The sequence below is a fragment of the Toxotes jaculatrix genome, chromosome 14 (assembly GCF_017976425.1).
Source record: "Toxotes jaculatrix isolate fToxJac2 chromosome 14, fToxJac2.pri, whole genome shotgun sequence".
Classification (NCBI taxonomy): Eukaryota; Metazoa; Chordata; class Actinopteri; family Toxotidae; genus Toxotes; species Toxotes jaculatrix.
In genome coordinates, this window is record NC_054407.1 from 9231978 (window position 1) to 9255295 (window position 23318).

At 44.2% G+C, this 23318-nt stretch overlaps 2 protein-coding genes across 2 annotated transcripts; one reads left to right on the forward strand and one right to left on the reverse strand.

The window, feature by feature from the left end:
* The first annotated feature begins 169 nt into the window (after positions 1 to 169).
* zgc:153913 (carboxypeptidase N subunit 2) lies at positions 170 to 2577 on the forward strand. The gene is made up of 2 exons (XM_041054842.1): positions 170 to 311; positions 523 to 2577. Exons 1-2 carry the CDS (start codon positions 285 to 287, stop codon positions 2101 to 2103), a joined length of 1608 nt encoding a protein of 535 aa, XP_040910776.1. The 5' UTR covers positions 170 to 284; the 3' UTR covers positions 2104 to 2577.
* Positions 2578 to 14661: 12084 nt separating this feature from the next.
* LOC121192888 (transcription factor HES-1-B-like) lies at positions 14662 to 16404 on the reverse strand. Its single transcript, XM_041054848.1, has 4 exons — positions 16117 to 16404; positions 15890 to 15985; positions 15712 to 15799; positions 14662 to 15397 (listed from the first exon to the last, which is right to left on the reverse strand). Exons 1-4 carry the CDS (start codon positions 16222 to 16224, stop codon positions 14946 to 14948), a joined length of 744 nt encoding a protein of 247 aa, XP_040910782.1. The 5' UTR covers positions 16225 to 16404; the 3' UTR covers positions 14662 to 14945.
* Positions 16405 to 23318: the final 6914 nt, after the last annotated feature.

Sequence of the window (23318 nt, forward strand, 5' to 3'; positions counted from 1 at the left end):
AAAAGTCAGATATATTCTCCTCTGTGAGACAGCAGAGAATATACTCCTGTACTTCAGGTGATTTGCTGAATCGCAAATCTTTTGTGTGTGTGTGTGTGTGTGTGTGTGTGTGTGTGTGTGTGTGTGTGTGTGTGTGTGTGTGTGTGTGTGTGTGTGTGTGTGCAGATGAAACCATGGCTGGAGCTGGCCGCTGACCAAAGGTTTTGTCTTGCCTAATTCAGGCTTGCTGCCGTTTGCACTTTGTGTCAGCTGGCTTGTAGATTCAGGGAAGGAAATTTCATTCAATGCTGCGTGATCCCTGTAACACACAGGTATGTTGAACTTTATTTAAATGAATGGTTGTTCCTTGAAAAGATGGTCACTCATTCTTCTTTCTGTGAATAAATGTCAGTTTGTACAAAAACTTGAGTTTACTGCATGCATTTCTGCTCTTAAAACAATATCAATAAAATATAATATATAAAAACAATATCAACTTTGGTTCCATGTTAATTCATATAAGCTTTCTTCATGTTTTGACAGTGGAAAATGGACAAAGAATTGGGCCTGACTCTGCTCCTGGTTCTGCTTCTCTGTCACAAAGGCGAGACAGAGTCACAAACCTCTTGTCCATACAAATGCCAGTGTTTCACTTCGGTCCAAGTACTGTGTGCAGATGAACGGATGATATCTCTGCCCAGTAATATGTCCAAGCAGGTCAAGGACGTCATTGTAATGACATCAGGTGTGGCGTACCTGTTCTCTCACACTTTAGGAGAAAGCCCCCAACTCACCAAGCTCATCTTCTTAAATAATGCACTACGAAGTATTCACTGTCAGGCTTTTGAGCGTTTGACTGAGCTGCAGGAGCTGGAGATTAGTGGAAACCCCGGACTGGAGCATTTGATTGTGGGGACTTTTTCAAAGCAGACAAACTTGACTAAACTGCTGCTCAACTTCAACAGGTTCAAGACGGTGCTTCCCGGCATGTTTGACTCCCTGAAACAGCTAGAAACTCTGCAGATGAAAGGAAACATCCTATCAGATCTGCCTGCATTTCTTTTCAGCAACCTCCATAACCTGCGTGTCCTGGACTTGTCCCAGAATAAGCTTGAGGAAGTGAAAAGAGAGACATTTTCTGGTCTGACCAGGCTGGAGATCCTGAAAGTTAACAACAACCTCCTTACCAATCTTACATCTGACACATTCCACAATATTTCTCAGCTAATAGAGCTTCACTTGGAGTGGAATAAGATATCAGAGCTCACTGATGGCATCTTCTCTGTGTTAACCAAGCTAAAGGTGCTGAACCTCCGTGGAAACCGTCTCACAACCTTCAGCGATGAAGTGTTTGGATTCAACGTCTCAGATTTGAAGGAGCTGAACCTTAAAGGTAATAGACTGACTGAGCTGTCCTCTCTCAGCCGTCTGACATCTCTTTCGGATCTCATCTTGTCCTCCAATCAGCTCTCCAGCCTTCCTGAAGACATTTTTAAAAATGCTACCCTTCTGGAGAATCTGGATCTCTCAGAAAACCAGCTCACGTTTCTACCTGAGAGAATCTTCAATGGTCTGTTTGGTATCAAAGCGATCCACCTCCATAAGAACAATCTGAGCAAGGTGGAGCCCAAACTGTTTGAGGACCAGTTGCTCATTCAGCAGCTCTACTTGTCTGATAACCAGCTGGAAACTCTCCCACTGGGCCTTTTAGACCCCTTTGTCATCCAGCACACAGTGAGACTACATGGAAACCCCTGGAAATGTGACTGCCACATGTGGTACCTACAAGACTGGGTGCTGAGGAACAGCCAAGACATAGAGATGCTGGACAGGATGCTCTGCAAGGGCCCAGCCTTTTTAAGTGGACGAACGGTCGTCTCCATCGACAAGGACCAGCTGGTGTGTCAGGTGCCCAAAGGTGAGATGGCTGATATCGGCAGCTGCAGCCTACAAGCATCCAATGACATCATGATCATCAAATGTAAAGTGGATAAATGTTCTCCACTGACAGTAAAGGTGCAGTTTCGGGAGCATGACGGGAATATTAAGGAGCATACTTTGAAAAATGAGCCAGAACATTCTCAGTGTAGCGGTGTGACAATGATGGAGATCCCCATCCAGTAATTTTCCCTGTCAACAAAAATCTGCTCCATCTGTAAATATGTCCTCACAGGTTTGTTGTTTCTTCATACTGAGAGTCACATTATATGCTCTGACTGTTCTGTAAACAAACCTCAAACTAAGCAGCTGATAACCAGTATACATGAATGCAGCTGAATGATAAGAGGGGTGGATGAACCCTTTCCATGTAAAGTTCAAAGTCCAGCTCAGTACTTTTAAAGATCCTGTCACTGCTAAAAGGAACTGTGAGGAACATGTTAATTATCTGTGTTTTGACTGCGGTGTGTTTGATCTCCAGTAGCCTCTGCTTCTCCTCTTTATGTGATTCACTGGCAGCGTTTGTCTGTTTCAGTCCTCCTGGTAACCAGTAGACTGAAGACTGAAGCTGAAAATTTTGTCATCATCAAAACAAGAGCAGAATACTTGAGTTTGAGTGTTTCAATATGTCCATTAACAAGCTATGTACTTTATTTTGCAGTTTTATTTTGCAAAAAAAAACAAAAATCAAACAGCTGTTCATATTAGAGGTCAATAAATTTAATAGTTTCCTCATCAAGACATTTAGATCTCCACTTCTTTAAAAAGGCAGCTTTTGTATGTAAAAAATCTGCAGAATAATCTGTTAATTCAGTTGTCATTCAAATGCAGTGTCACAACTGAACAGGGTTGAACCCAAAAGCACAACTCGAACGGGTAGATCAAAAATAACGACTTTATTTCACAAAGTAACAAATGATAAATACCCGATAGGGGGAAAAAGGCAAGGAAACAAAGTATCAAAAAGAACACAAAATCACTCTTACGAGGAAACTCAAAATCACTCGGTCAAGGAAAAAAAAACAACAAACTCAAAACAAGGCAAGGCAATAATAAGAATGATCAAAGTACAAAAGAACACAAACAACCTGACATGGAGATGAATAACACGAAGTAAGCGCTGGTTCATTTGACATAAGACAAACTGGCACGGAACAGGGGGAGACGCAGACTATATATACACAACAGGTAAGGGGAAACAGGTGGAAACAATTAGGGCGGGGAAGACAATCACAAAGGCGGGAAACCAGACAAAGGCAGGAAGTAAAGTGGGACAAAGAACATAAGGACAATGATTTCAAAATAAAACAGGAAACCACGAGACAACATAGACACGAGACAAAGGCATAACTTAACATAATTTCACAAGGTATGACAGTACCCCCCCCCCCCCCTCAAGGGACGGCTCCTGACGGACCAGGCAGCTCAGGGTGACGTTTCTAAAAGTCTGTAATAAGAGTTGGGTCCATGACGAAGCTGGCCGGAATCCATGACCGTTCCTCAGGGCCATAACCCTCCCAGTCCATCAAAAACTGTCTACCCCGGCCCCTGTTGCGAACAGCCAGGAGGGACTTGACGGAGTAAACAGGTCCTCCATCGATCAGCTGGGGGGGCGGGGGGGGCTTGGCTGCGGGAACCATAGGGCTCTCCTTGACCGGCTTGACCCAGCTGACGTGGAACGTGGGATGGACCCTGAGTGACCGGGGCAGTCTTAACCAGACAGAGGATGGTCCAATGACCTTGGAGACAGGGAAAGGGCCCACAAACCGAGGAGCCAGCTTTCTGGACTCCACGTGTAGAGGTAAGTCGCGGGTGGAGAGCCAGACCTTCTGGCCCGGCTGATACTCTGGAGCTGGTCGGCGCCGTCAATCAGCCGCCCTCTTCATATGGTCCACACTCCTGACGAGGACCTTACGGGCAGCTGACCATATGCGCCGGCAACGCCGGACCATGGCATGAGCTGACGGCACCACGACCTCCTTCTCAGTCTCAGTAAACACAGGAGGCTGATACCCAGAGACGCACTGGAACGGGGACATACCAGTGGCTGAAGTAGGGAGTGTGTTGTGGGCGTATTCCACCTACACTAGATGTTTGCTCCAGGAAGCAGGGTTCTGGGATACCAAGCAGCGAAGACATGTCTCCAGCTCCTGGTTCAGACATTCGGACTGCCCGTTGGCCTCAGGATGGTAGCCAGACGTTAGGCTGACCGTGGCGCCAATAAGTTTGCAGAACTCCTTCCAGAAGCGGGAAACAAACTGGGGCCCCCGGTCTGAAACAATGTCTTTAGGAAAGCCATGGACACGGAAAACATGGTTCATCATAACCTCTGCCGTTTCCTTAGCAGACGGCAGTTTAGGCAAGGCAATGAAATGACACATTTTAGAGAAGCAGTCCACCACTGTGAGAATGGTGGTATTACCTTCCCAGACCGGGAGCCCCGTGACAAAGTCCAAGGAGATATCCGACCAAGGACGAGATGGAACAGGAAGTGGCTGCAATAACCCCATCCGCACCCTGGAGGAGGTCTTGTTGCGGGCACAGATGGTGCAAGCCTCCACGTACTCTCGAACCTCCCGCTCCATGGAAGGCCACCAGAACCTCTGTGAGATAACATGCATAGTCCTTTTGACTCCCGGGTGGCAGGTGAGCAAAGAGGTGTGAGCCCAGTGGATCACCTGTGGACGCATGGCAACCGGAACAAACAAACGATTCTCTGGGCATCCACTAGGTGTTGGGCCCTCACCAATGGCACGCTTCACCTCAGTTTCCATTTGCCATGACACTCCTCCTACCACACGGTTCAGTGGAAGGATTGGTTCAGGGTCTTTGGCAGTGGGCTCGGGGTCAAATAGACGGGACAAGGCATCCGGTTTGGCGTTCCTGGACCCCGGCCTGTAAGACAATACAAAGTTGAAGCAGTTAAAAAACAGGGCCCATCTGGCTTGGCGTGAGTTAAGTCTCTTAGCAGTGCGAATATACTTATAAGTTCTTGTGATCAGTCCAGACAACAAACGGGTGCTGAGCCCCCTCTAGCCAGTGCCTCCACTCTTCAAGAGCGATTTTGACTGCCAACAACTCACGGTTCCCAACATCATAGTTCCTCTCCGCGGGTGATAACCTTTGTGATAAGAAGGCACAGGGATGCAACTTGTTGTCTTTGGTGGACTGCTGTGAGAGGACCGCGCCCACTCCTTCATTGGAGGCATCCACTTCCACTACGAACTGTCGGGTGGGGTCAGGAACCGTGAGGATGGGAGCAGATGTGAAGAGGGTCTTGAGCCGCTGGAATGCTTCCTCAGCCTGGGAGGACCACTGGAAGGGTGCCTGCGGGGACGTAAGAGCATGGAGGGGAGCAGCTATGGCGCTGAAGTTTCTGATAAACCATCTGTAGAAGTTAGCAAATCCCAAGAATTGCTGCACCTTCTTACGGCTATCAGGTGTGGGCCACTGATCTACAGTGCTAACTTTAGCTGGATCCATTTGTATCTTCCCAGGGGCTACAATGAAGCCCAGGAAAGACACAGTGTCGGCATGAAATTCACTCTTTTCGGCCTTGACATAAAGTTTGTTCTCCAGCAGATGCTGGAGGACCTGGCGGACATGACAGACATGGGTTTCACCATCAGGAGAGAAGATCAAAATGTCATCAATGTACACGAAAACAAAATGACCCAGAAAGTCTCTTAACACATCATTGACCATGCTTTGAAAGACAGCGGGAGCATTCGTCAGCCCAAACGGCATCACTAAATACTCGTGTATGCTCATGTCCATGAGGGGTATTAAACCCTGTCTTCCATTCGTCCCCCTCCCTAATTCGTACCAGATGATAGGCATTACACAGGTCAAGTTTGGTAAAAACCTTAGCCTGCTGCAACTGATCGAAGGCAGATGACATGAGTGGTAGAGGGTAACGGTTCTTGACCGTTATGTCATTGAGGGGGCCATAGTCAATACACGGTCTAAGGGACCCATCCTTTTTACCCACAAAGAAGAACCCTGCCCCAGCGGGAGAGGAGGAAGGACGGATCAGACCCGCCTTTAGGGATGCTTCAATATAGTCATTCATGGCATCCCTTTCAGGACCTGAGATGGAGTACACTCTCCCCTTAGGAATGGGAGCACCAGGAATAAGATCAATGGGGCAATCATAAGGGCGATGAGGCGGAAGGGAGGTAGCTTTGCTTTTGCTAAAAACCTCTCCTAAGTCATGGTAACACTCAGGTACAGTAGAAAGATCAGGATTATCAGAACCTTTACCTAGGTTTACAGCAAGTGTTTTACAGACCACATTTTTATTGACAATGTTACAAGCAGTTTGACACACTCGGGACCAGTTCAAAATCCTCCCCGTACTCCACTCAATACTTGGGTTGTGTTTCAGTAGCCAAGGGAACCCTAAAATGAGGGGATGCTGGCTGGAACTGAATACATGAAAGTCCATAATTTCAGTGTGTTCCCCAATCGAGACCTTCAGCAGCTCAGTCTTGTGTGTCACCCTGAAAATAGAGCTCCCATCGAGAGCACTAGCCTCCAAGGGCTGAGGCAGTCGATTAGTTTTAAGCTGAAGTCTCATAACTAAGCCCCAGTCCATGAGGCTTTCGTCGGCCCCAGAGTCAATAAACCCCCCAAGAGACAGCGAGATGTCCTGGTGCTTGAGTTCAACCTCTGTGACAGCACGGAGAGGGGATTTGGACGAAGAGAGCCGGCTCACCAGGACCCTCTCCTTTACTGGTGAGCCTTCCCTTTTAACGGACACCCAGAAAGAACATGGACCAATTTCCCACAGTAGAAGCACCTTCCTTCCTGTAGCCGCCGTCGACGCTCCTCTGGTGACAGCTTGGCCCTGCCCAGCTGCATGGGTTCTTTCTCCTTTTCAGAGGAGGGCTGCTCACACTGACCTGCAGGCGTAGATTGGTTGGGTCTCCGCCAGCCGAATCTGGGAGTGAAAGTCTGGTTTGAATGGCGGAGGGTAGGTGACATTTTGGAGCTTTTTTTGCGCTACTGCAGACGATGATCAGTTCTAATAGCTAGGGAGATTAGGGAGTCAAGATCGTCAGGCAGGTCAAGGGGAATTAAAAGATCTTGGATGTGGCCAGATAGCCCCTTGAGGAAAGTGTCAAAGGCTCCCCGGGACTGGCAGACCGGAGAGTTGCGAGACCACTCAGCAGTAGCCCACGCCTTAGCCCTCCCGGTGAGATGAGAGAGCATGAACCCCACCTTGGCTCGTTCAGTTGGATATGCTGAGAAATAAATGATGTAAGTAGTTTCAGCACAAAAATTCTGAGTATTTGTTACTCTGATTTCTTTAGTAATTCTAACTAAGCCCATGTTTAATTTACTTAAATTTATTATGTAATTCATATATTGTGGTTAGCTAATTTGTTATTGTGCTTTAAATTAAATTGTTTTATTCTACATATGTAAAATATTTTGATTGAATTCACAATATTATTTAAAACAATCAAAATGCATATGTAGATGTGGGGGTGGCCGAGAAACCCTGTATACAACAATGAGTTGTGGCAGTGTGGAGCAATTCCCAATTCCATTTTATTTGAAAATAAAATGGAGTCTTGTTGTCTTGTTCACTCCACAGTGAAAAATGCACATTGGGCCAACCAGAAAGATAAAAGTAAGCAAAAAGGGGGCGGGGGGGGGTGGGATTCTCAAGAGCACTTCTCAAGAAGAATCAAAATAATACAGAACAAAAGAATTCACTCTAAACTGCCTTTCTGGTTATACCCTTAAAGTTTGGGCCCATGGCAGGAGCTATAATCTGGAGCTGTGTTCAGGAGCTGTGCTTCTCTCCTTTAGGCTCCGGCCACCACAGCCTCCTCACTTTTATACTGGTGGACTGCACCAAGAAATCAATATCAATTATCTCTTCCAGCACACTTACAATAATCCCAATACTAAATAACATATTATCAAATAGAAGTTCAGTTAAACTTACTTGAAAAACACATATTTCTTTTTAAACAAGATACTTATACAGGTCATTTCACCACAAAAGACAAAACACCCCTCCCACTCTACCACACTTGGTTTCTTCCCCTGTGTACCCCCCTATTTAACCAAATGGACCGCTCCAGCTCAGGTTTGGCTGTTCCTGGTCTGACAGAGGAAGAAGTGCAACAAAGGAGACAGGTCAACAAAATTTAAATTCAATAAATCAAATACACGATCACAGTGTGACTTCTCTCCTTCACGCCCTCCTCCAAATGTTCATACCACACACATCACCACCAGCACTTCACACCAGGATCAACATTCTGATAAAATCTACCTGAGAAAGAGCACATGTAAGGCACATGTGTAGCACATGTGCCTTACTTTAGTGCACGGGGTCTCCCTGTGACAGTAGCATAAAACAATTTCATTATTTTGATTCTTCTTGAGAAGTGCTTTTGAGAATTTTTTTTCTTCTTTTTTGCTTACTTTTATCTTTCTGGTTGGCCCAATGTGCATTTTTTACTGTGAAGTTTTTGAACAAGACTCTAATTTTGTCAAATAAAATGGAATTGGGAATTGCTCCAGACTGCCACAACTCATTGTTGTATACAGGGTTTCTCGGTCACCCCCACATCTACATATGCATTTTGATTGTTTTAAATAAAATTGTGAATTGAATTAACATATTTTACATAATGTAGAATAAAACAATTTAATTTAAAGCACAATAACAAATTATGTAACCTCAATATATGAATTGCATAATGAATTTAAGTAAATTAAACATGGGTTTAGTTAGAATTACTAAGGAAATACAAAACAGTAACAAATACTCAGAATTTTCATGCCGAAAGTGCTTATATAATTTATTTGAAATTACTAGTACAGCCAACTTAAAAAATATGTCTAGATTTAGATGAATGTATTGTGTGCAACCACTTTCAACATTAAAATTGAGTAAATTCAATGAAACATTTTTTTCAGTGTACTATATGTGTTACTTAAGTATAGTTTTTGAGTAAAAATCCATAGTTACATTTCACCACTGCCACTGGCACACATAATTTTTTTCTAATTTATAGAAGACTGTAGCAGAAAACCATCCACTCTGTCATCTCAGGGTTTCGAAAACTGATCGAGACCAACCAGTCCTTCTCTCATCACCCCACCCCACTGCCCCTGAATACAGAGAGGGATGATAAAGAGCAAACAAGCAGAGCGGGGAGGAGGAAACCTCAACACAACATGGTACACAGATGGCTACACCTTGAATACAGCATTCTAACCCATGCTTAATAAGGGTCAAAGGCCAGAGGGTCGATTGGGTCCTCAGCCCGAGCTGAATGACATCACAATTCACATGACAACAAAGTGGTGGCTGTCTTATTTTGGAGGATTGGCCCTAAGTTGGAGGTAATCCTCACTTGACCAAAACTATGGGGCAAACGGGACATTTAACATTAGGGTTGTTAGCAGATGAGCAACAGGACATATGGAAACGTTAAATGCCTATCTTTATTCAGTGGGGATGCTGGGGTTCAAAATGAATAATATAAACTATTTAGAACAGCTAAAAGAAGAAATTAAATTTGACATTTATATGGTAAGAAGGAAATGTTTAGTGATTGTGTTGAAATCATTAACAGCAGTTTCTAAATGTTAATAGAATGCTAAATAGACAAAGAAGCAGCTAACGAAATTCCACATTCAGGGACTAAAGAGCCAGACACTGTATTTTTCTAATGGGTTGTTGAAGAGTTAAATATTAGCTAGATAGTGGACTTTCATTCATGAGGTCAACTGGAACTTGACTCCAAATGAATGCTGATGTTCCTCTGTGTCTGCTGAATGTGTAAATAAGAAAGTGTTCACTAACACATTAGCCATATCAGCATTACACTGTTGTGTTTACAGCTTGTTGTGCTGCAAAGAAACTGTTAAGAAAACATCTTCTGAGCTGCATAACATTTGATATATGATCAGCATCCAGGGTCCTTTTTTTTAAATAGCTTCAGAGTTTGGCCAAAATTCTACCTGATATATTTTTTTTATCTTTTAGGAGAAGTTCTGTGGGTTTGAGCAATGTCAGGTCACACAACATATAGTATGTTCATAAAGATGAGGCCGGTGGTGAGTCCAGTGTAGTTTCATAGGTTAATAGAGTTATCTTCAATACCAATTCACCTGTCAGCATCCATCTCTGCCAATTACTCCCATGACCTGGCAAACTTACCACAGCAGGGTCTGAGCGCTGTCCTGTGAGGCACGATGAAAAGCAGCGCTTAACTCCCCCCCATGGTAAGATCCCAACTCTCTGTCCCACACAGTGGACAGTTAGCACCGGACACCACGCTCCACACAGCAGCTCTTCAGAAGAAACAGAGGGGAGGAGACATTATCTGGTGAGACACACAATGTCCAAAACAACACAAAGCACTGGGGGGTTTCCCACAGAGTTTAGACTGGCCAGTGGGGAGGGAGGTGGTGAGGGCAGGGCAGGGTCCTTGGGACAAAGATTAGAGGTCATCGGAGACTCAGTGCCTGGGGCAAGAATTCAAGAGGAGAGTTTTTGATCTGAAAATGTAATTTCACAGCAAGTTGGTGTATGTGTGTTGTATCACCAACGTTATCATTATTGGTATCTTGCTGTATAAATAACAACAGGTAATTGTCTTAGTCCTGAGGACAAACATCATGAGACTCAGTAGAATATTTCTTTCTACTTTAATGATCATACTTGATTTTTTTTTTTTTTAAAGCTTTGCTTAAACGAGTTCAGTCAGTCGTGAAATGCAGACGAACACCAATTGCTATTATGTGAACAGGTGTCTATTAGATCCTCTCTCTCAGCCTATGAGAGGGTGACACACATCCTCCATGATACGATGACCTGAACATCTCAAGAACACAAATAGGCCATTTAGCACAACTGAAAACGTGAGCCTTGCTTACAAACAAGGGTCAATATTTTACCCCTCAGTGCACCCAGACCCCCGGGTGGAGGCTAAATTGGTGTTGCTGACCAAATTAAGAACAGCTGACCTGATGTGGTTGTTAAGTGGACGACGAGATGTCACCAGAATGGTAATCTTTTTGCATACTCCTACACTACCCCTTTGTCTTGTATGTGCCTATTGGAGGATAACAAGAGGCTATAAGCTCCTTATCATCACATTACAATTATGGAGGATGAATCAGGAACTGTGGCCCCGTAGACCTTGCTCTCATACGGCTATCCTTGTTTTGTTTCCATCTCCACAGATGGAGAGGTTTTATTATGCATGCATGCAGCCCTTCATTGTGTATTACCAGTCGTTCTAGTGAGGAGTCACTGCAAAACTTAGCTGCATAACAATTGACATATACCTCCCACACTCCAACTTCCAGAAGCAGAAGTAATTTCTGAAGGGGCCTTTGTTTCACAATGGAAAGATGTGACAAAACGATACTTAAGAAAGCTTCACAAATGTAGTAAGACATTGCTAAGCATCATCATCCATACCATCATCATCCGTACAACATTTTATGAATGCAATGCCATCAAGTCCAGCACTTACATTGTCAAGCCTCGGTTCCCTGTCAAGTCAAGAAAAGCCTTGACCTGCTTTAATTCTAAAGGTAAGAATCAAACTGAGTGGAAGTTATCTCCCAGCAGGACTGAAAAAAAAACAACAGTCTGTAGTTGTAAATGTTAGTAAGGTGTTTTTGGCCACAATCTCTGCAGCTCTCTTACCAAAAGGTAAATGGTTGAAGGAGCTTCATGAAGAGTTAAAGACAATCCAAGTTTTTCAAGAGGCCAAAAACAACCAGCCAAACTTTCAAACTAAATTTCTGATTTCTCCTTTCAAGTTCTGATCTCATTTAGTTTCAACATGCCAAACCCTTTAAAAGTGAGATTTACCAGAAAGTGATACAGTACATCAGTTGTCTTAAAAGTTAAAGGATCATTAAGGTTCTTTTCAAATGTCACCAAAAATAAGCAGCATGGTGTTGGCTCAGGCGAAGCACCAAGGTCCTGCTTGCATTTGTTGTTTAACTCATGCTTCCCAATCTTTGGCTTATTAATCAGCTGTGTGGCTATCAGCTGACTAATAACATCCAGTCATACATGAGTATAGTGCAGCCATTATAACCCTGACTAACAATGACTATTGCTTTGCTGCGGTACCAATGACATCATTAACTATTAGACGAATGGACAAAAGTTAAAAAATAAGACTCAATGTGTAACAAACCAAGTTTATCTCAGCTTCCCTTTGACTTTTCAGACTCTTTCAGGATGGCTCAGTTGGTCCCTCACACGTTTTTTTTAGTCTTACCAGCTTAGCCGGACCAAAACTTGAGACCTTAATTGGAGCATTTGTACTATGGGATGTCTCACTTTGACAGAACACCTGCAGTGAAAGTGTATCATTATGGGCCTCTTCATAAGCCTTCATGGGCATATGGCCAAGAGCCACAGAAAAAACAAGAACCCCCCTTCTGACATTCAACACAACATTTCTTTGGAAGATGTGGTAACATGTGATGTACTACCAGAGTAACTTGGTATTAATGGCCACACCATCATCAGTTTATGTGGCTCCAAAGTAATAGATTTCCTCACTTCCAATGTTATCGTGTCACGCTGATACTAAATTCACCCCCGGAAGCTGCACTTCCACCAGCATGTGTGAGTTTTTCAAAAACAACCAGCTAAATCAAAAAGGGATGAATTGGAGTGAAGGCACAAAGAGTATTGTTCATTCACTATTGATATTGAGTGCATAATCTATTCATTAGCCTTGATGTGAACCATCGCTGACTACTTCAACCCCCATCAAGCACCATAACAACCTTAAGAACAATACCACGGCAATTCACCCACAGAGGCGGAGGCGGCGGAGGTTTCCGGTGTGTGTCAGAGGGAGACAGTCTCTACGAGCGGGGAACCTGTCACTGTTGTCACTGTGTTTGTGAGAGGAGGCCATCAATCATGGAGCACAGGGAAAGGGCAGGCCGTACCCAGCTTCATGTTTACTAGTCACAGCTTTACAAGGTTTGGGAAAAGACTGCATCAAACTGGGGTTTTGATTAGGGAGGGGTAGGGAACGGGCATGAGACGCAATCAGACAAAAGATGGAGGGAGGGGACTGACACCGGTAAAGGCTGCAAATTTCTCAAGAATGGCCATCATTTGCTGTAGCTGCTCCATCCAAAAACTACTCCAGCTTCTCCATCACGTATAGGTATATGGATAGGATCGACCTGGCACTTCACAGCTAGTCTTATCTGAAGAGTGCAGCCTGGCCTGAAGAGTTCTCAAAAAGCCTTTAAGACCAGGACCTTTGGGATCGGCCAACAATAGGCCTTCTTTAGCACAGTGAAAGTGACAGCATGGTCCTTCCCCCTCCCCGCCATTAAACCTCTTCCTGGATAAACAAGGGGAAGGCCCTTTATGAAGATGGAGAGGGTCACAAAGAGAGGAGCCATTGAGCCACTGAGGGGCCCGTCTTTGTTTTTGTGTTTCGGAGGGTCTTCTCAAAGGATGCTCAGATAGGAGGGGGAGCTCTGTTTTTGTCTTTTAGTCCTCCTTACTGCCACTCTTCTCTCAGCTATGCCAAAACAGAGACATAAACTTAACTGACTATCATTTCCACAAAGTTATGAACTTCAGATATTATTTGAGAATTAAATTCTATTTTAGGATTTGCTTCTTAATAGGTTGCTATATGCACACAAAATGCGAGTGCAAAATGTTGTGTATCTTTTTATCAAGTAAATATGGGTGACTTAGAAACACAGTGGTTACTTCTTCTTCTCTTATGACCTAATCTCTGAAATTCCATGAATTATTAAATCAAACCAAATGGCCATGGACTGTGTGAGTGCTTGCCACTGGAGGTGCCACTGTTTAATGCTGTCAAAGGGAGGCCCTGTCTTCTGGTGATGGGGCGGCCAGGTCCGTTGATGGGTTGCCAGATTTAGGGCAACATGCTGTCAGAGCCGCCTTGGCTTGGGAGTGTGAATGAGGGGCACCTGTGACCTCTGGTCACGCTCTGCTTGTGGCTTGCTGTGTGTGCACCACGCTCAGGACACACGCTGAGACCGTCAGGCCTTCAACTGTCCACTAAATGGACAATGATTGGACTGACTCTGCGGGGCTGCTGCTGATGAGCCATTGTGTAAACACACGCTTGTATCATCAAATCATTTCAAATCAGATCCACCGTCAGAGTCACCAAAGGGTTGAATCATTATGTGAATATCAGTTATCACACTTCTAGTGGCAGATCGATGCAGTGAAGACACCTCAAAAAGTAACAACATGCACTGTATTCTTAAGGAATATCAGTATTTTGTTTACAGTCTTCATTTAGCCCTGTCAGTAGGTTCACGATCACGCCTTATGTGGTTCAAATTTCCTCTCTGGCAGGAGGACAGACAGGCCTGCGCGTGTCAACAGACCCTACCCCGCCCTCCTTCCCGCCTGGCAGCACGCCTTTTGGGCTCAACACAACATCTTGGGTTCCTTACCTCATTAGAGAGGTATTTATTTCCAGCCAGAAAACAGGTTTCCCTGTCACTGCAAACAGGATAATCAGGTGTGGACAAGGCACACAGGCAGTGGGACTGTATTTCAACAGCTGCTGTGCAAGTGATGTTCATTGAAAAGACTTTCCACAGGTTGGAGATTAAGTTTAACCCATAACATTTTTCAAGAGCAGCACAGATTCATCTAAGTAAACAGATAGCCTAAGGGCTTTGTGGGGAAGAGAAATGACCAGGACACGACTGCAGCAAATATTATTGTAAACATCATAGAAACATTTTATTCATCTAAAAAAAAAATACAGTGCTTTTCAAGAGCTTTTCAACGATATCCTTGACCTCCTGAGGCAAATGAATTGTGCCATATCAAAAACAGAGAGCAAAAAGGCCAAGAATATCTCCTAATGTCCATATAAAAAACACAAATGTGTGTAAACATCCCTCTCAAGTAGGTTTTAAAAAACATTTACAAAATGTACAAAAATATGTATTATTGAGTGATAGTCCATCTCCCCCCCACAATCTGTTGAGCTGACTTTCTACCATGGTCTCCACACAGAGTCTGAGGTGACCGGAGGTGCAACATGTGACATGTGGTGGCTGTTTTGTGCACTCAGAGGTATGAGAGCCGCACTGGGAACAAGGAAAGTGAACTGTCCATCTGGCGTTGGCACAACCTGGAAGCCGCCATAGAGCTTCATCGCCTCTGGGGAAACATGCATCACTGGGCCACTTTTGCAAGGCATCTGTGGGGCTGGAGCAGCTGGATTCTGTGCGTTGGTCTGGCCAAGTCCAAGAGAGCCCGGGTGAGGTCCGTAAAAGTTGGCAGTGTTGATCTGGGTCACGCAGGACGCCAGGTGGCTGAGGAGGCGAGTCCTCACCTCTGTGTTCACCCCCTCACAGGTAGACAGGAAACGGGTGACCTCTCCCATACACTCACTGAACCCAGCTCTGTATTTACCCAGGACAGATGGGTCTGTGTTCACAGCAGCTATCGAAAAAATATATATATATGTACATAAATATATAAATACATAAATAGGTTGACAGATATGATAGTGTATGATAGTGTATACCACAGAGTATTAAGAACATATAGAATTGAATTCCTGACTAGCCAAATTGACTAATTTAAATAAAGAAAAACATTATTTTATTCATGCAGTTGAGGCCTGAGGGCAATAACACACACAGCTGTGGGTGGGCAATAAATCTTGTAGACCCTGGGAACATGTTTAAAGTTAGACGTCCAAAAATTACTGCAGGCACATCAACATGTTCAATCCAGAAATGGTTGGTACATACCAGTCATCTGAAGTCGCTGCAGGTTCCTGAGGTGTTTCACGGTCATCTCTAGAATATCTGCCTTCTCCAGTTTGGAGTGTCTGGAAGTCTAAACAGGCAAAAGTGGCAATTTAGTTTTAGACTTGCTCATATGGTTCCTAATCTATATTAAAGTTTAGTAACCTGTGAATGTCCTTACGTCTTTCTTGAGTGCGTCCAGGATGAGGGTCTTCAGCTGGCCCAGACTCTCATTGATGCGCGCACGTCTCCGTTTTTCCATGATCGGTTTGGAGGACTTGAAAGAAGACCAAAACAACACAGTTGAGATGCTGTGATAGTTTTGGAGATAGAAGCTAACAAACAAATATGTTCTGATAAAAAACAAAAACAAACACAAACAAACAAAAAACCGCTTCGATATCCTACCTTCCTGGTCTCTGTCAGAGTCCGGGGTTTTTCGGGTGTGGAGTCCCCAGTTGACGGAATGGCAGCCACAGCGGATGGAGACGTTCTTTCCAAAGTACCGGTCGGCATCTTCAGGTTTGTTTTAAAAACCAGTGTAAGGGTGAAAGTAAACACTTGCAGTTGCAGAGATGCTGCACAACAATAACAAAAAAAAGTGAGTCCAGTTAAATGAGTCCCGCCTTCTCCTGGCAGACTTCAGATCAGTTCACCGATGACAAATATCAGAAGTGACTTCTGTCTCCTCGCCAAGCTGACACCCACTCTGCTCCTGTTCCCAGCACCTCGGCTTTTATTTATAGAGCTGGAGCCTGCACGCGAGCGGCTCGTGTGCGAGTTCCCTGGGTTCCATCCGTCTGTCCAATGGGCGCGCGGGGGCCCCAGCGCCTCCCCGGTGCCCGGGGATCCCACCTCTCCCGGGGATGAACCACTTTCTCTTACACTTTGACTATGTGCTGTGGTCTAATTCTGACCGGGACCCGGGAGGCGGTGTGGTCCTCCGGTTCCCGGGGAGCGTTGGGCTCGTGCGACAGGGCGCTGCCATTGGCTACCTGTCAGGATGCTGGAAGACTATTTTACTATGAAATATTAGTCCACAGTCAAAATGTAAGACAAACTGGGTCTCCTGCTGTAAATCGGGTGTGTTAACGGTCGAGTTAAAGAATCTGCTTAATTAAAGATAAGTTATTGAAGGAAGGTTGCGACGCGTGGCCTGCTGATTAATTAAATCTGTTGATAATGCCTTAGACAAATGTGCTATTTTAGGGAAATAGCTAGGAAACCATTAAATCTCTCAGCAGTTGTGATGTCACAACTGCTGAGAGATTTAATGCTGATAATCCACTGTTAAAGTTTTTTGTCACAAACCATACCACTTGCTGATTTTAGCTTTCTAAATACACAAAGTTGTTTCTCCTCCTCCTTATATCATTTAAGAGTGAAACGAATGCCAGAGCGAATGAAATGAATGGAACGTTAAGGATTTGAAGACCCCTCTGATGGTTGGTTGCATCTCAGTACAATAAACTAATGAAAATTATATATTAATATTTTTTTCACTTTTTTTTAACTTAACTTTGGTTTTCCTCTCGGAAACAAAGTTCTGGCTACGTGTCCAAAGTTAAAACTACTTCTGATGGATGTGGCAGTTACCAATCACCTAATGTGGATTTTAACAATTTTTTTTAGCTTTATGTTTAGGTTAAAGTGAAAATTGTGCATCCTCTGTGGCAGGGCCTCATGATTGTTTAGGTTTTCCCATTATGCTCAAACTGATTATTTTGAAATGTGTCCAGAGAAATGACTTTGACGTACAATCAATTGTACAACTGTACTTTGTCTGTGTGCGCCTCTCCCTTTTGGACACGGACACTTTTTCGGGGGTCACTGAGTACACCAGAGTGACAGTAAAGACCTCATCCTGTGACACACTCCAGGCCTGATGTCCAGTGAAGAAGAAAATCTCTGACCCACTCAGCTGTCCCTTCACTGCCATGAACTCTGACACCTCCTGTCTGTTATCAGTGAGCGTGAGCACAAAACAGAGCTGAAGAGTTATTTAAAACCTGTCTGACGATGATAGAAATATATGGAAGGATATGAGAATTGTTTATCACCAAAATCTGCTAGCTGCTTCTTTTTTTGTGAACTGCAGGTTTGCAGGTAAATGTGTTTATTTTTCTTTGTTTGTTTTTTGTCCATCAGTAACTAACATTCATCTGTTTGCTTTTTTTAATTCATAAACTTTAGGTGTCACTGTATTAAAAGTTTGACAGAAACTGGTAACTTTTCTCATTCATTATAAGATGTTTCTAATAAAATATATTTAATAATTGTCTTTGGAATCAGAAAACTGAAGCTCAGATTTTATACACTTATTGCTGCTTGTTCTCACTAATTACAATAACAGCCTGTATATTCACCAAGCATTCATTCATCCTTTTTTACTGTATTATCACTCCACACATATACCGCACACAGGATAATTATGTACTGTCATTCAACATACACAATCAGCCACATTTGAGTCAATTGTGCCACAGAAAAACAAAACATGGATTTATTCAGCTGGATGGAAACAAATAAAAAGTTTAAAGTGTGCTAAAATAAATCTAAGCCTAAATACAATAGTTTTTGCAAAGATTTCACAAAAATCACTTTTTTATTTTCATATTCATTTATCTCATCTCACTGTTTGTGACTATAATCACAATTATAGGCATTTTTTAATGGTTGATAAATGTAGGTAGAACAACTTGGTTTTTGTTTTGTTTTTCCTCCTATTTCCCTGCTTTTTTTCTGTTGTGAAGCTTATTGTGTAAAACATGAAAATATTGGAGATTGTGGTCAGCATTATTATTAGTAGAAGTTTTACAATAAAAGATTATACTGTATACCTTTCTCAGAAAATGATAGAAATGCCCTCTGGTTTACTGCCATTTTTCTGCATTATTTATGACATTTTAGAGTCTTTTTAACAGCGATCATGCACAGTATCACTGTGAAGAACCATTCCAGTCCCACTATCAGGGTGTATGTTGCTTGTACCATATAGTTTCAGTGTTATATTTATTGACAGCCATCTTTGCCTGGTCCAGGTTTGCCATTAGACGCCTCTATCCTCTCTGATAGACTTCAAACACTCTATGTAAATCTAAATCCTCAGAGGTTAAATGACCCCAGAAGCAGGTCAGTGTTTGCATCCACAGCTTCCTCTCTGCATGAGCAGGATGACTTCAAGCACCACTGGCTTCTTGACCTAAGTCAAGATTAAATCAAGTCAAATGAAATAAAGTCAAATGAGTTTGACCTGAAATTACAACATTAGTCAAAATAGGAAAATAAGAAACAATATTTGATGAAATATTAACAGGATGTGAGAACATTTTGCTCTTTATTGATAATGGAACATAAAGACACTGTTGTACTTGTTGTTATTGAGGTTTTAAGGATAAATTCATGGGACAACAAATTAAATAGCTTATTACAGGTCAAGTGATATTTTTCACTCAATGTTCACATTGAGTATTCTTGCTAGACCCCTTGACTGTTCTCTTGGGATGACATAAAGTTCTCAGTTAATCTTCTAACGGGATGTTTTAACAAGATGCTCCTTTAAAATAGCCCGAGGTCCCTACATGCAGCAGATGAGAGGGTTTCTGGAGAAGAGGCCATGCAACAATAAATTATGTCCTATCAGTTCTGTTTTCAGTGAGCCTGCTGCTCTGCCACAAACAACCCTTTATTGTGTGGATGGAGATGCAGACATGAGGTTTATAGCGCAGTCCTGATCTGTATCAGTGTGGGAACCCTGGAATGGGAGGCTCAAGACAGCAAGTGAAGCTATCAAGGTCTAGCATATGACTGATAACCACAAACTGAGGGAAACGGAGGCGGGAAGACATTAACTGTTATTGATTTTGGTTTTGTCTTGGTTTGTTTACCTCGCCCAGTGCTTCTAAAGCCATGGCATCACCCTATAGGTTGTTGTTAAGAATGCAACTCAATAACGCAAAAACGTGTCCTGGTCAGAGTCCTCCCTTTGTCTTTTCAGATCGCAGGGTCCTTTTCCATTTAACACATCAGCCTATGACTCTTGTATCCTCTTTTTGTCCATATGAGGCAGCAGGATAGCTGACTTCTGCTCATGAGGTGGAGACAAATGCAACAGATGTTGTTAAAGTTAAGCTGACAAAAAAAATCAATTAAAAACGGATACATTTTGATACGTGTCTTTGATTTGGGTGGTTCTTTCACAGAATGGCCACTTGCCTCTCCATCTTCACCTGGTCTAAAGGCTGCAGCTCTTTCCTCCTCCTCCACCCAGCCAGCACTGCCATTTGGGCAGCGAAATGACCATCCTCATCATCAAATACCGCCAAGGTTCCCTTTCAACTGCTGGTATGAAAACATCTCAGGGCAGGAGGGGAGGGCACGGACAGAGGGGATCACTTAAACATCTCATCCAGCGCTCCGCTCGCTCTCCATCCCTCCTTCTGCCTTTGAATTCCCCCCTTAAAGATGGAAGGGGGGGCCTCCCATAGCAACTCCCAGCCCCCGGCTCTGCCCGCCTTTTGTCCCCCTCCCCAACAGCAGTTTCTGCTCCAGAAGCCTTAGACAAGGCTTCCATTAATTGCGGGTCTGTGTGGAATACACGTGGGACAATGGGCCCAACAGAGTATCCGGCCCCCAGACAAGGCTGGAAACAAGTGGTACAGGAATCCAGCAGAATAGACTCGTCCTGGCTGATGTCACTGAATACATTTACCTACCTCAGAGCGCATTCACTCCGCGCTTTGTTTTATTTGGACAAAAAAAAAAAAAAAAAAGAAGGGGTAGGGGGAGGTAGCCGTATCAATGCAGGAGAGGAGCTGGAGGGGGTGGGCTCAAGGATGGGAAATAACTGGTCGTCATGGTGAAGCGCTGAATCAAAAATATGGTCGAATTTAGCGGAGGCAGAGATGTAAAAAGGGTAGAGGGCATTAGATTAAACCCTGCGTGAGATAAGAGAAGGCTGAAAACAGAGGTTTAGTTTTTTTAGTGTATTCAGTCCTGTTTATACGGCAATAAAGAGCGGATAAAGGAGCGGGAGATTAGGAGACTCATCTAGGCTCATGTTTGTCAACAACAACCTGAGCGGTTTCAAGTCAGCTTATTCCAAGTCAGTACACCGGCCTCGGAGGGGATGCTTAGCTATGGCAAGTGAAGCTGCAGAGGAAAAGAGGGGACCATAGCAACTGGTATTCCAGCATAACAACCTGCCATCTGTCACCTAATGTGGTGGGTTCTTTCTTAAAAAAAAAGCCAGCATTTAGATCTTCAACTTGGAGGCAAAGGCAATGAGACTGAAGTCTTATTGAACTCTGGGTCTCCTCCTTTGAAAAGCGAACCCAGTCATCGCCTTATCCCTGATCAAATTGAAAAACGCTTTTAGAGATTCTAAGAGAGGCCTCACATTTAATTTTTAAAACCCAGACATGAAAGTGCTCCTAAACCACATTCAACAGTGGAAACTCTTTAAAGGACTAGTTAGCATGTAGATTATATGCATTTCAGTGCATTGTCAAAGTATCTAAGTGTATTTACATGTTAATATGTTCAGGGATACTATCGTCTTGAAAAGGTATTGGGGGGGGAGGTTGGTTAACTGTGTATTTTCTCTCTGTGCACCATGGGAATGTGATTTCTTTGTGCCATCAAGGTTCAAACACATTCCTGTAAGGCCATGGATATTATGAGGATTGATTCCCTGCAGCAAAACAACCTGTGGACCTGTTGATCCTGACTAGAAACACAAGGCTGTTGCCCATAAATGAACTATCAAGATAACCTAGCTAGCGCTTAAATTAGACCGTTTTCTCTCTGATGAATAAAGAGTGTAGAATCTGTTCTTCTTTGCAAACGTCAAGCCAAAAAGCTTCTCTCAACAAGAGCCCCGCTGATGCCCTGCCATTTGGCGCTTATCCTCATGCGAGCGTAGTCCATATCCATGAGTGTGTTTGCGTTGGGATTTATGAATGTGAAGATGGCCCATTCTTGCCACTCAAGATGACTCACAAGACCAGCGTTTTGGCCACTTACGCTGTGAAAGCAGCCTGGGGGATGCCCTTTCAGCACTCGAGGACCTCTGGCTGAGTCCCCTTCACACGGCAGATCAGCCTCACTTGGGAAAAAGTCCCTGCTCTTTACAGGGGGAGCTGTCCTGAGGGATGGCGCGCTCCTTGTCCCAGGGCCTCCCTCCTTCACCTGCCGGCTTAGTGCTCATCACTTATGCACATAATCCCTGGTTAGTGCATGTGATCCACTAGCCCAGGCCCAGGCCCCTGGCCCCTGAGCCTCCCCTGCTCACATGCTTGCTGGGTGGCTCCTGGGTGGCCATGGCAACTCTCATCTTCTCATGACAGTTAGGCTTCAGTCATGGCTCTAAGTCCCTCTTCAGTCTCTCTGTGCGTCTTTTTCTGTCCGCTGCTTTCTGTCTCCTAAAGCCCTCCTCTGTTTGTGCGTTGCTCCATCTATGGCTCTCTGTCTCTCTTTTCTCCCAGTTTGGTTGTTCCCAAGCTTTGGTCCAGCTGAGTCTGAGAAACCAGCTACAACTCAGCAACAGTGTGGCACCTTCAAGGGCCATAAAACTGTATCAGTGCTGCTGTAGTGTATAATTAAAGACTGGATTCACCATCACTGCGGACTGTAGGCCAAATAAAGGCCTGACCTCATTTAATTGTAAGTCTGATCTGTAAACTGAGATTGTAAGATACACTTGTGCCCTTCTTTTCATTGTGGTCACCGCAGGCCTCTGAGTGCAGATCATCTTACCCTGAAGCAAAACCCTGCAGCCTCAACCATTAGTTTGTTTAAAGCGCTGAATATCATCCGGGCCCTCGGGGGAGAGCGAGAGAGGCGATGTTGTGTGGCCCCACACTAACAAGTGTCACAGTGATTCGAGCCCGTCCTCCCCCTGTGTGAACGCCATGTGAGAGGCGGCTCCATCCATGCCCCTGCCACCTCCGCACAAGGCCCTCCATTGACTTCTAACCTGTTGAGGGACCATGGGAGACAAAGAGCTGCGGGGCGGGGCCCGTCCCTCCGACAAGCCTGTGAACAAACGTTAACACGGCTGCAACTGTCCACCCCCTGAATCACTGAATTTATTGACCAACCACAGAGCCCATTCAGGCCTGGAAGGCATGATAAAGGAAGGGGGACAGGGAAGCCATGAAGGCCCAGGGAAGAAGCCCATGCTTAGGGGACAGGAGGGAGGAGAAGGGCTTTGTGACCGTCTGGTGGGTCACGGACCTTTTACCAGACGTAGGTGCCTTTGTGTCATCTGTAAAATGAGGCCAACCGTAAGTGAGCATCAGGTTGGCCTTGTGTCCTGACTATTAATCAAGATAGGGGCCTTAGGAATGTCCAGCAACCATTTGAGAAAATGCAGCCGATTGATGTCTGTTTGTAGACTTTGTGAAGAATAAGTGAATGTATGTGTGCACTGGGTGGTAAAAGACACACTGAGAGAGCACCTTCATTTTTATGACAACTTTTGGTGCAGGAAAATGTGTTACAGTGGCAGTTGCTCTACAAAACATTCAGAGCAGGTCTGATCACTCTGTGGGATCCGTTGTGAGTAAAGAAGCAGTAAACAAAGACTGTGTGCACAGGCCCAAATCTTG